The 14,171-nt window shown below is 37.3% G+C and overlaps 1 protein-coding gene across 7 annotated transcripts in view; it reads right to left on the reverse strand.

The window, feature by feature from the left end:
• The window catches only part of FAM172A (family with sequence similarity 172 member A), a 259,299-nt gene that overhangs the window by 201,752 nt on the left and 43,376 nt on the right, over positions 1-14,171 (reverse strand). For all 7 annotated transcript variants that reach the window (XM_015652648.1, XM_033520478.1, XM_015652647.2 and 4 more), the window contains one exon: positions 3,372-3,437. In XM_015652648.1, the coding sequence (XP_015508134.1) occupies positions 3,372-3,437 (66 nt within the window). The remainder of the gene's footprint in view (positions 1-3,371; positions 3,438-14,171) is intronic.

Genomic DNA, 14,171 nt, shown 5'->3' on the forward strand with positions numbered 1-14,171 from the left:
ACTTTCTTTATTCCTTTTAAGTTTTATGCCTGTTTTGCCCTTATTCTAACCCATATCTCACAGCAAGAAATAAGTAATTTTCTTAGTTATTGGTTTTAAACCACGACACAGTTCATTGGAAATACTTGTACTCTTTTACTGACAAGATTTTTCTTCTTCATGTGATCTCTGACTCCTGCAATGAATTCTTTTTTTTTAAAGAAACTTGTACTCATTTCCCCCCATATATTACAATTATTATTATTAGCTGATTTCAACAGTAAGTTAAATAAAAATTGGTTGTTTTGCAACTTCATGTACTTATAGCTTCTTATAGAACCCTAGATTCAAAATAAATCCCATCCTGGAATTTGTTTATTGTACAATATAATAACTAGTCCTAAAGCCTCCTCTACTGATATGACAAATTTCAGATAGTTGCTCAGAATTATATCCTATTTAGAAAAAAAAGTTAAGCGTATGGAAATTGGACAAGTAGAATTGGAAATAGTAGGGTTTTCTTTGTTCGGGTTTGTTTGTTTTTGATTCTTGTTTTTTGTTTGTGGTGGGTTTTTTTTGGTTGGTTTTTTTTGGTAGGTTTTTTTTGGTTGGTTGGGTTTTTTTATTTTATTTATTTATTTTTCTTACTTGACCTCAGTGTTCACTTTAGCTGCAGTTCATCTACTGGCCTTATCAGCTCTCTTTCAATATTAGCCTTTACAAATCTAACAAGATCCTCAAATTTGGTTTTTGTAAACTTCCTGAGATTTTACATGTGACTTGCCAACATTTATACTCTCTCCTATTCTCATCCTAAAAGATGTTTTACTGTTTTTATTAGTCAGCCTCCTTTACTAGTTTAAACTAGAAGGTTTTGTGTCCTTACTTGGGAGTCTATCAGTGGCTATTTAAACCTAGCTTTTACACAGCTTTAATTTTTCAGCTTCTAAATATATTGTTTCTATTTTTCATTTCTGTATGTGCCTTCATAACCTATTTTTGATTGTAGTGAGGGCTGGCTATGCATAACAGCCACTCCTGAAGAGTGGTGTTTGTACCTCATATGAATTTTTCCACAATGCTTCCATTAAAGACACCTGAATATTTTGTGCTTTCTTACTTTGCTCCAAAATGTAATTATGACACTTGACAGAAGTTGAAAGTAATACATTTGAGAACAGCTTAAATATACTACTGAACAACTGTATCCATGCCTACTACACAATTTCTAGATACAAGTAAACAGATTAATCCAAAAGTGAGAACTAGCCAAGGCCACTCTTCTTTCAAGCCAAGAAACCCAAACCTTAGAGCCAGGCAAATGAATCACCACAGGTGTCACATAGGTGATGGAGGTGCTATAATATTTATCCCAAGTTCCTCTATCTTCATGTTGTGGAGCTAATTGATCAACCTTAGCACTGCACTACTTAGATGCATATTCTTCATATTCTATTTTAGGAATCAAAGAAAGTCCTATAACCTTAATATTTGGGCACTTTGAATTTTATAAACAAAAGCCTCATGGTTTTACAAACATGACAAAGTGTGGCATGGCTTGAGAAGTCTTTTGGTACATTACTGTTCTGGAAGTACTTCTTGGACCTAAACTTCACCAAGAAAGAAAATTATCCAAAAAGCTGGAGATCATAACTAGCACTCCACCAGTGATGAACCTAATCCTATGTCTGTACACACAGAAAAATCTGAAGTGGGGAAATGCTTTCTCAGTCTCAGTTGTCAGGCATTGGTGCAAACACCAGGCTGCAAGTATTGCCCTTTGACTTCTCTGAATCTCGTAGCTAAGCTCCTTCTGCCATGACCATGAGACACTGAAAAAGCCCTGCTAGGAAACTATAAGTAGTTTGGGCAAGTTATTAAAACATTCCTTAAGCAATGCTCAGGGAATGGAATTAGGAATAGTGAAATGTTACAGAACTGTTAAGGGAAAAGACTTTTTCCTTCCATAGCCTTAAAAGGTTTTTCTTGACTGAGTATGAAGGTTTGTCTGAAAAAAACAGTGATTCAGAAGATTTCCAAGAGCATTGGAATCCTTCATAATGATAGAAAATCTACACAGTGCTTTCATGCTCCAGTCTCCCCTGCACTCTCCAGTATAGAATATAAAAATACCTGAACATCATCATCATCATATCACATGTATTTATAAACACTCTGATAAGTAGGGGAGCACTTCATCTTTTCCAAGGTTGATAAAATACTTTCACTAAGCAATATAAGCACTTTATATTACATACTGTTGGAATGCATGAAATAGAAGCCTCTCTGAGTGTCTCAGAGAGAAAGGAATGCCAGGATTGAATTGGAGCCTTTAGAGAAACTGAAATATATTAAGACATAGACATGAAGTAGGAGTGTAAGTTTTAGTTTTAAGTAAGTAGAAATAGATCTTAAGTGCCTTAAGAGACTGTGTTAGCTAGTAAAAAGCCCTAAAGCCTAGTTTAAAGTTCAGTAGTGTTACCTTTTACAAAATTAACTTAGCTCCAGACATAATGAAAACACAGAAGAACACTGCCTGTATTTCTAGATAAAGTAGACAGAATTATTTGCATGAACAGATAAAAATATATATACATATATATATATTTTTGGGTAAGAACTGACATGACTTTTGCACATTAGAATTAAACTCAGATTGGTGTAGGAAGAATGTTTTAGAATTGTGTTTTTAGCTGATGGGGTGATTTCTGAATAAAATTCCCCTGTAGCAGGATGAAAAAACAACAGAAAGAGGAAGAAAGAATAAGAAGAAAAAAGGTGTGAGAGCTGCTGCTTCTTCTGCTCAGAACATCAGGACTCTGTGCCATAAAGCTTTTAGCATGGACTTTAATACTCTGAACTCTTCGCCTTTGAGACTGATGTATTCATGCAATAAACAACTTTACAAGAACCAACAGCTGCTTTTGTCTCTTGGAAGACCCAAGACCCATGCAAAACTCAACAACAAAACTCAACATATTACAAATTACTGAAACAGCATTTTAAAAAAAATTACTTGGAGTTGTTTTCTGATACTCAATGTGAGTGTAGCCTTTGGAGATGCTTCTGTTTTCTACATTCAGCTTCAGACGTCCCAAAATATCTACAAATACTTTTCAAAAAGCTTATGGCTCTCCTATTAAAATCACCACACCTGAAAATTCTGGTATCTGGTAAAGTAAGGAAGGCTCAGTTGGAGAAATCAAACACATGAGAAACGAGGTGGAACCACATCTCCAGATGCATACACACGTAAAATACAAAGGCATTGTCCCGAGACAATGCCTTGCACAGAGCCCTGGTACAACTTGTCTTTATCTGAATAAGGGATCACAGGCTATGCTGGGTACAGATTCAAAAAAAATGTCTTTGGAAAAATAAATTATACTTACTGGAAGAGTTACTTTCTTCAAGTGGCATTCCTTCTCTAGTAGTTCATAAATATATTTAGTAATGATCTGGAAGAAAAGGAAAAAATATAAATGCCACCAGATATTAAAACACTTATAATAATGACATATGCAGGCAGACAATTTAAAGGCTAATTGGGCAAACTTCTAAGCACTTGTATATGTTTTGCCACTCTTCTGAATCCTTTACTATATAACTAATTATAGAACTTGGAGCTTTAGACTAAAAATTCTCTCTGTTGCATAGAAAAGACTTCTTGCCAGTACAATGGAACGGTAACTGTACCTGTGAATCCATCATGCACTGCTGTGTGAATAATTAGGTGAATAACAACCTCAAAACTAAGATTTATAACCAATTAATATATACTCGGGGGGGTAGAAGAAAGGCTGTCTTTGTAAAGAAATACTTTTGAAGTATTTTGTCTATTAGCAGATTTCTAGAATTCTCACCCCTTCAGGTTCACTTCATGATTTACATGGAGAGCAGATCTGTAGCCACCCTCAGCTAAGTTACCTTGCCCTTTCTACTCAGTGAACGGGGGAGGTATGGGTCAAAGATTGCTAAATAGGAGAAAACCCCATGCAGATTTGCTACTGTGGGGGAGTTTATGCTTCTCTTCTCCATATAGGAATAAAATGGAAATTTCAATCCTGAAACCAAAGGTATCATTTCAGAAAGCAACAAAACAAAGAAAGAAAGAAAAAAAAAACCAAACCCAAACCAAGCACCAAAAAAACCCTGCAAACAAAAAACCCTCAAACAAACAAAAAATATATAAAAAACCCAAACAAAAACATAAAACCAAGACAAACCAAAACCCACCAGAAAACAAAAACAAAACCAAAAAAAGACAAAACTCACAAAAATCAGCATTGTTGCAACAGAAGATGGCCTCTCAAATGTAACAAAGTTGTTTACATTCCAAAGTCTTGCCTACTGTCTAGGGACTTTTTATTCTTCCCTTACATAATATAAGAAAAATGGAGATTCAGATGTAAGAACTTTCTAACTATAATTAATTTGGGAATTTAACCAAGGAACAAACAGGCACTTCATCTATTTGAGGTTGTAAAAATGGTTTGGAAGTTACTGCCTGGATTTCAATGGCTACAAGAGTTTGGGAAAAAAAAAAAAAAAGCAGCAAATTAAAGAGGTAAAATAAAGGACTCTCATTTTAAGAGGCTGAAATGGGGTTTGCGTTCTCTTTAAGGCTCAGGGAACAGTATTTAAATTCCAGACAGGACAAGATCTAAGTCTCCGAATACTAATCCAGGAATATCTCGGTACAAACCCAGACAGTATTCTTCAGACCAGCACCTCAAGGCCACAGTTACATCCATCTGAACCCATAGTATATTACACCCCAACAGAAACATTGCTGTAACAAAGGTCTCAAGTGATGGCATCTTAACTACACACTATGATCCAAGCAAGTAGGAGCCAGGGTGTCATAAACGTTGAATTTAATTTTCCGAATGCACAATTACAAAAAAGAAGTTTTAATGAAGTCCAAAAGTTTTTATTATGCAAATGTGATGAAACAATATGCAAATGTTTGGAACACATATGAACAAACTGGAGGTGCCGATGAAAGCTAATTAAAAATGTTGGTATATACCCCTCCTTTCCTTTCACTAAAACCCCAGTCTTTATTAGGATTATAAGAATTCTTTCCAATCCTGCTCAAATACATTTATTGATAGAATTATGTTCAAAAAACTTTATGGTTTACAGAAAATCAGTCTTTCTGAACATTATTATCTACACAGAAACTGCATTTGGAGAAGGAATTCAGCTGTGAGCAATGAGTTGATTTAATACATGTTTATCCCCAAAGCAGTATGCTAGGAACATGCATACAGTGTAATTTTACCTTCAGGGGCAAACTTTTTATGGTTCACCGAAATCAACTGCAGTGTAACACCAACAAGTAAAGCAGTTAAGTTCCTGCAGTCTCAAATGCTAATGTTGTACAGACATTAAAATGAGTGTAATGATAATATGGCCTAAAACATAGAAATCTTCTTCTTAAATCTCAATTCAGGCATCTCCTCACTGTTAAAATCACTAAAAGAACACTTGGAAGAGAAAAAAACTGATACACAGAAAATATATTTTAGACACCACTTGTGAAAGTCTACCCTTCTTCCAGCTGTTTGTATCTATTTCTTCTATTCTTTCTCTTTTATTTAGACTGTGTGTCTTCAGAGCAGAAATAAACCTTCATTTGTTTTTTCTACAGGCATGTCAATGGGGCTCTCATTCTAACTGACTCTTTATGCACTATTCTAATAAAATAAAGACCAATACAACTTTAAAAATGGGAGTGTTGAATCAGTAGAACACTCTGATGTGGCAAAGACTTAACCTAATGAGTGCTTTCAATAAAAGCAAACATAAAGAAGGACATAGCAGGGGGAGGCTCATATGCAAAGTTTGAGATTACCATCCTCAGACAGCTCAGCACCTGGATGGCCTGCATTGCTCAGAGACATTTCAGGAAAAAAAGCCATAAAAAACCCTCAAACCTGCCCCAGTCTGTGTGTGTCTGTCTGTCTATGTGTATCTGTGTACATGTATATATGCAGGTAGCCACAGAAGAGGTTGAGAGTTTTTTGGAGTAGATCAACATATTTAGGTATATCCTTGAAATGGCTGGTACACTATCAGTTTTAAATGATGGAAACCAATGCACAAGATCTCTTGAAGTGCCATCCAAGTCCAAAATTTTTCAGATTTGAAAGCATTACTAATGGCCAGGCTTCCTGCATGTACCATAGATGCATCTGGAAAACCTGGCAAAATTCTGTCCTTCCTAGGAAAACCTAGCAAAATTCTGTCTTATGTAGGAATATGGCTGCAAGTACTGAAAATGCTATACATCCAAGACTATCTTTGGATTTTTACGGTTTTAATGACTTCCTCTGATTTTATGGCTCATAAGTAATTTTTAAAAAATTAATTATTAAAATATCTTTCCTATAGGAAGCAAAATGAAAAGGAAACTGTGTGATATTGTTTATATAGAACTAGTTAAACTTGTTATTTCAAATCCTTATAATTTATATAGCCACAACTTCTCTAAGTAGCAATATTATCTTGTGCATGCTTGTGTTCTATATTTAAGATCTAAAAACTATTGTAGAAACTATTGTAGAATGTCAAAAAGTATCTTATGAGTTCTTGCATGAGAAGGTGGCTCTGGTTACACTCTACGAACTCTTCTGGGCGAATTATCAGTCAGTCACACAACTGCTCACCACTGCAGGTATGTAGTGACAGAGGCTAATCAATTCCATCCTCCATCAATAAATCATCTGAACTACCGAGCAACAAATTGTACAGATCCAGATGTTCCCTATGTAACACTTACAAGAGAGCCCTACTCATGCTAGTCATGCTAACCTGGGGTAGTTGCACTTTTTCTAAGGCTCTTGAAACTGGTTATGGTGTGCCAAATCTGTAAGCAGTATACTGCATTGTAATTCAACATGACTGGAGGGCAGGCATCATTGTGTCCAAGACTGCAAAGGAAAAAGAACCAATAGTAAACCTGCCTACAGTGTATGAAATTAATTGCCTGATAAACAGAGAAGAAATTGGCAATTCTGCATTTCTTGTATGAGATACTAAAAACTTCCACCTCATATTGGAATATTTCTGTACTTCATTTACATCCAAGTGCTGTCTATCAGGAAAACACATCCCAGATAAAAAAAATATCTGAAGTTAGAACTATCAAGGTGTTCTTACTGACTGTTGAAGGGAAAAAAAAACCAAACAGAACACAAACACCAAAAAATCCCATGCCTCTCATGTCCTATTCTGATAGCAAGAGAGAAAGCCATGGAAAGCCCAACACTTTGACTGTCCAAGAAAAGGTTGCACTCAAACCACGTGATAGAGGATACTTTCTTCCCAGAACAAAGTGGCCTTCTCTGGAAGGAAACTACATTGCTTGTACTTTAAATTGCTCTCATTGAACAGAGGAGCCCATGTTCTGGTTTTCCTTAGCCTGAGAAACTTCTGCATAAATGAAATCACAGCTATTCTAAATTTGTTGCACTAAAAAAATTCCCATAATGAAGGCAAGCTGATGAGAGCAGGGACCACAGCTGAGTAGAACACATCCTGAGCAGTAAAACCAAGTAGATTATCCTGGGCATATTAAAAGCACAAGTATCTAATCTCTGCTATCATTTCCTTGTTATAGTTTTCTTTCACCTATGGTGAACAAGGTTGAGAGCCTTAATACATATAGCTCAGGAGTGGAACCAAACCTCAGTGCTCACAGATGCCTTTCTGAGGAGCTTCAAAAAAGTCAGTCTTGATTTATGTTGGATATAATAGAGAATCCCTCCAAAAGTACCTTTTCAAAGTGCTAGCGGTCTCAAATATGTAATCTACAAAGTTCAGTAACCTCATGGATAATTGGGGGATAGACCTACGTTGTGACCAGTGATCCTTCATATTGATCCAGAAAACAGGCTATTTTAATCATAAAGAAATTAAATTTAATGACTTGGACAGACAGCAAAAAGAACAGAGAGAAGCACGTTATGTTATAACAGACCTGAGGTTACCCTTGCTTTGTGAAATATTCTGCACAATAACAAGACTATAATGCTGCATACCTTGTGCAGAGCAAAACTGAAACTCCAGGTAGAAACCTAGTTCTGGAACACACAAGTGTAGTACACATTAACTGCTAAGGTACTGGCTTCCTACAATAAATGTTCTTTTAAAACTGTGGTTCATACAATGGATTTTCTTATGATTGTTCTCAATTACCAAAAGCATTGGAAAATTCTGTTATCAGTATAATTTGTTACATCTTTGCAGCATTCTGTAATTCCATGATCAAAAGAAACTATATGATCAATACCTGTATAGAACTATGCTAAAATAGAAATTAAATACTAAGAAACAGTGACACCATGTTTGAAGTTACGAAAATCATGAAGGTACTGAAGTCTAAATACAATTATAAGTGAAGACAAATAGCAAAGAGACACTTCAATGCATTACGTACTGGAGGTCTTTAAACAGTCTGGAAAAGAGCACTGAAAAAAGAACTCCCACAAAGCAAGGAGGCAATTCTAAACTAACTCAGTTTAAAATAACAACCTCTCCATTTTAAGTCTGTAATACACTGAAAAAAAGCCTTGTACCAATTCTAAAGACATCAAAAAAACAGCATGGCACAGATGAGGAAGAGCAGAATTGCAGCTGACCCACTAGTGAACTTTTCCACAACAGAGATTGCCAGGTATACAGGCAACAGATCACAACTCAATGACTTGATTAATAACATCTACATCCTAATCCAGCAGAGCTGCTTCAGTACATACCACACTGAAACACATGCTGGGACTCAGTGAAGTGCACTGAGCCTTGCCCATCAAGTTCCCCTCCGATGCAACGCTTTACAACCCAAGCCCTCTAAATTCTTTTCTTCTCTCCCGCACAAATCATCTACTTCAAATTTTCTTCTCTCCCGTGCTCCCACTTTCAAAACCAGCCATGGCTACCCCCCAGAAGATTACACACATGAACAGAACAAGCCTACTGCAGAGGGAAAATAAGAAGATGAAGTAAATTACTCAAATTTGCAAAATGTTTTCTCAAGTGAATTCTTAGCTAAAAACACACTAAAAAATCAGCATAAGCCTGTGTGATTTGTGGCCTTTCACTTCTAACCTGGCATCTATCAGGTATCACTGGAAATCATTACCATGCAACCAACAGTCATGGATTCATGACAGATGTGAGGAACCCTTAGGCTAGCACAAACCACAAAGTCTCTTTTGAAGACAATCAAATGCCACATGTCCCCCTCTTTCCCCATATGTGCATCCCTCATGACCAAAATACCAACAACCCTGTCAAATGGCTGGTGTTTGGTTAACACATGACAAAGAATAAAGTGCATGTGACACAAAAAAGGATAAGGCGCATGAGATCAGTTGACATTACAACCACTCCCATGACAGAGGACAGGTTACAAGACTTAGGAGAAGTGATGAGGAAGCGCAAACTTAATCTAAGTTGTCCACTCTATTGCCTACTCGTACACACCTGTAGCAAGTCTTGGGAGAAAAAAAGAAATGGACTAAACTACAGATTAAATATATCCTTCTGGAGAAGTTTACAGAGAGTTCTCAAAGTAAATCTGAGTGAAGAGAATATGAAAATCTCATAGCAATAATTTTCATTGCATGTTTTTATGAGTGGCCAGATTTTTCAGAATAATAGAGCTAGTATATTTAAACTTAAGTAGGCTTTAGCCAATAAAACATAGCTGCAATGGCATTTTCCTTTTTGATTGACTTACTGGAGTTTCTTTATATGACATTATTATTATTATTATTATTATTATTATTACCATATATTAAGTCATATTATACAAAGGGTTAGTGCATTATTAGTGTCATTAATAGTTTATTATTGCTCCAACAACATTCTGAGTTAGCTAAATTTTTACCTCAGTTTAATCTCCTGCATGAACACACATTCACAAAAAAAAAAAAAAAAAAAGGGGAAAAATAGAACTAAAATTATTAGTGATAGTTTTGATTTAGAAATCACTGAAGTCTGACCATCTCTACCCACCACAGTATGTCACTCAGCCATAACTTCCTATATTTGACGTGAAGAAAAATGCAAGTGTTTGTTTTCTTTCCTTTAGAGATGCAAAACTAATGTGACCGTAGGTTTATTTATCAACTTTCATCCTGTGACAGAACTGCACTTAAAATGTGTAACAGCTGAACATTACCAGTTCTCCTGAGAAATGCACATATGGACGTACAAAAGTCAGCCTTATTTATTCTTTTTGTGAAGTTTTGTCTTTGACTGAACTTCAAACAGTACACCAAGTGATTCACCATCAACTCCTCAGACCTCTGAAATTATTTTAACTATTAATTTATACCTGACATCTCTTGAATCTAAGTTTCTCAAAAATGGACCTTCCCTGGGCATAAAAAGGATACTACTTTCAAATAACTCATATTCAACATAAGAGATTAGACTCCTCAGCACTACTAGAATTTTCTAATAACTTCAAGGCAGAGTACACAGGTTGGAAGTTTTGTAACTTCTCTTAAAAACAAACAACTATAAAACACTAGAATCAATCTCATGACAAGTAATAGATTTTGTTATTTTATAAAATTTGTCTCCTAATTGGTAATAGGCACTTCAGTGCAAGAAGAGAAAATAAGCACAAGATGAGGGGAACAATCCCTATAAAATACAGTAGTCTACCCACAATGTTTTCCTCTTCACACTGTAAGAGCAATAATGTTCAGTGAAACAAAAGCAAAAAGAACTCCAACTGACTGCCCTACAGCAAATCTCAAGTGGTGGGACTGACCTGAGGATTGCTACTGTGGCTGTCACAGCCTTGGCTGAATGAGCTTTATTTTCACCCTGAGGTGACAAACCAGCCAATACGTACTAATGAGAGATGCAACGAACTTTTAGACATACTGCTCTTGGATAGACTTACAAACAGAAAAACCCAAAATCCCTCACCATCATGATTCTAGAACAAAAGATCCTAAAAACTGAATGGACTTTCTAAAGCCTCAGTTCATTGCAGGCAAAAAAAGGATTAAAAAATCAGAGAGAGAAATAAAATCAGTAGCATTTTAAAAATCCACAAAGACCTCACTTGGATTATAGTGTGGGAGAACAACTCATTGAGATGGAACTGACATTATCTCTATGTAGTTTCTTGCATTTTCTACTGAAAGCAATTTAATTCAACCTTCATACATAGCTGTGATATTCTGTATTTAGAGTTGACTGATCACAATTAGGATCCCAAGGTCCTTTGAGAGAACTAAATGAAAGACAACAGGGATTTGTCATGAATGCAGCACATACTGTTGATGTGATTTGACCCAATGTTTCGTTACATGGTCTTTGCTGACACCTGTTGGTTTATTTTTTGTTTTCCTTTTTTTTTTCCCTTTTAAAGAGAAGCATCTCTAATTTTAGAAACCACTTGACAATTATTTGGCTTTATTAATGGCATAATTAAAAAGTCAATCTTATCAAAATTCTCAGGTTTTCTTAAAATATACATATGTATGCATATATATATATCAATACTAAGCAGATGATTCAATCAAGGACCTTGCTCTACAAGCAATTAAACATCAGCAGAAAGCAAGACCCTTGTCCCAAGCTGAGACAAGAAACACAATTATTAAAAGTTTGCAAAAGAAAGCAGGAAACTAAAGAAAGCTCAAAGGTTTAACGGTGGAAAAAATATAACTGAAGATTATGAATACAATTTGATATTACAATCCTATCTATATAGCTACAACAATCTTACCTCTAAATATTATAGTAGAAATGAGTTATGAAAAGGAATCTGGAAGAAAGACCAGTTTTGATTATTCCAACTGTTATGGAAAAAAACATTGTTTAGATGGTGAGGCAGTGCTATGTTTCTAAAGGTTAAAAATCCATACCAAAACCAACTGACATATCAGATAACATAATTACAGCACACCAGCTTTTGTACTCACAGATAAAAAAGCTAGTGATGTGTCATGCATCATCTAATTCTGCCACCTTTCATTGCTCAGCAAAAATGACCAGAAAATATTTATTGATAGACTGATTAATTTTATGTAAATCCAGAGCAGAACGCTATATAGCACCATTTCATAGCAAGATGTCTTCATCATTTTGCCTCTGTGCTCCAGAACACTAGGGGGTCAAAATAAACAGGACTCACTTAATTTTAGCTGAAAAGGACCCATCTTCCTCCAGGCTTAATAATCCCAGCTCCTTCAGAAGCTCCTCATAGGACTTCTGCTCACGCTAAAACCTTAAGGCATCCACATCCTCCCATAGACTTGTGAACATCTAAGTGGCACAGCTGGTCACTACCTACCTCCTCCTGGATGACAGGGCATCCACTCTGCTCCCTGTCCCTGTCTACCAGCTCAGCAGGTCAGTTGTCCTGAGGATACCCAGTTTTACAGTTGAAGACTGAAACGAAAGCATGAAGTAACACAGGCCTTTTCCTCATCTTTGGTGACTACTTTCACCCCCTAGCATTCAATAAAGAATGGAGGTTTCTTCTTTGGTCCTTTTTTTATTACTGTATTTATAAAAACATTTATTATCCTTTATAGAAGTGGCCAGATTAACTTCTAACTGAGCTTCTGCCTCTCTGATTTTCTTTCTGCATGACCTAACAACATCCTTGAACACTTCCCGAGTTGCCCATCCTTTTTCAACACTCTTTTTTATTCCCCTGCGTTTCTGTGAAAGCTCCTTGCTCAGCTAGGCCAGTCTTCTTCCCTACTGGCATCTCTTTTGACACATAGGGATTCATTTTTTAAAATATGCCCACCTTCCTGGACCACTTTGATTTTAAGGACTGTTTCCCAGGGAACTTTCTGCATAAGTCCCATGAACAGGACAAAGTCCATCCTCTGGAAATAACAGGATAGAAATTTTGTTGAGGGTCCTCCTTACTCCACCAAGAATCGAAAACTTTTATCATTTTGTGGTTGCTGTGCCCAAGATGGGCATTCTGACCACCATGTCTCCCACCAGCTCCTCTCCATTTGCAAACAGCAGGTCTAGCACAGCCCCACCTCTGTCAGGCTCAGTCACCAGCTGTGACAAGAAGCTCCCCTCCATACACTCCAAGAACCTCCTAGACTGTCTCTTTTCCACAGTGTTGAGCTCCCAGCAGATGTCTGGCAGGTTAAATCTCCTACAAGAGCAAGAGCTGGTCATCTTGAAACATCCTCCAGCTGCTTATACAATAATCTCCTCATCCTGGTTGGATGAGGACTCCCATAAGAGACTCCCACCAGGATGTCAGCCTTGTAGGCCTTTCCCTGATTCTTACCCATGGCACTTGATCTTGTCATTAATCTCAAGTTCCATGGTCCAGAGCTTCCCTGACATATACAGCCATCCCTCCAAGTCTTCTCCCTCTCCAGTCTCTTGTGAAGAGCTTGTAGCTGTCCAGTGCAGTGCTCCAGTCCTGCAAGTCATCCCTCCACATTTCTGTGATGGTGAAAATGTCATCGTTTTCCTGCTGTGCCATGGCTTCCTGCTGCTCCTTGTCACTGTGTGCATCAGTGTACGTGCACTTCAGCTGGGCTGCTGATTTCACCCCTGACTTCGGCTTACCACCCTTGGGCTCATCTCTGGAGTGCCTGGTTTCATCCCCTTCCCCCTTCACACCTGGTTCAAAGCCTTCTCAACCAGCCCTGCCAACTCATGGGCTGGAATCCTTTTGCCCTTGTTAGACAGGTGGAGCCCATCTGACTCAAGCAGGCCTGGTGCTGTAAAAATTGCCCATGGTAGAAAAACCAAAATTCCTTTGATGGAACCAGCCCTTAAGCTACTCATTGGTAATGTGGGTTTTCCTATTCCTTTTATCATTCATCCCTGCTCCTGAAGGAACTAACAGAGCCACACCTGTGCTCCTGCCCCACCAACCAACCAACCAACCCAGAGCCCTGATGTCCTTTTTAGTGACCCTGTACCCTTTGTGTCAACATCATCACTGCCAATCTGGACAAGCAGTAGTGGGTAATAATCAGGGGGCTGAGATCCCATACCTGGGCCCCAGGAGGGCAGCAGACTTCCCTGTGGGATGGGTCTTGTTGACATACAGGGCCCTCAGTTCCCCTCAGAAGGGAGCGACCTACTACAGCTACCCTTCTTTTATTCTTAATTTCCTGAGGTTGTGATCCATCTGACAGACAAGTGCACCTGGGAGACTCTCCAGA

The sequence above is a fragment of the Parus major genome, chromosome Z, assembly GCF_001522545.3.
Source record: "Parus major isolate Abel chromosome Z, Parus_major1.1, whole genome shotgun sequence".
Lineage (NCBI taxonomy): Eukaryota > Metazoa > Chordata > Aves > Passeriformes > Paridae > Parus > Parus major.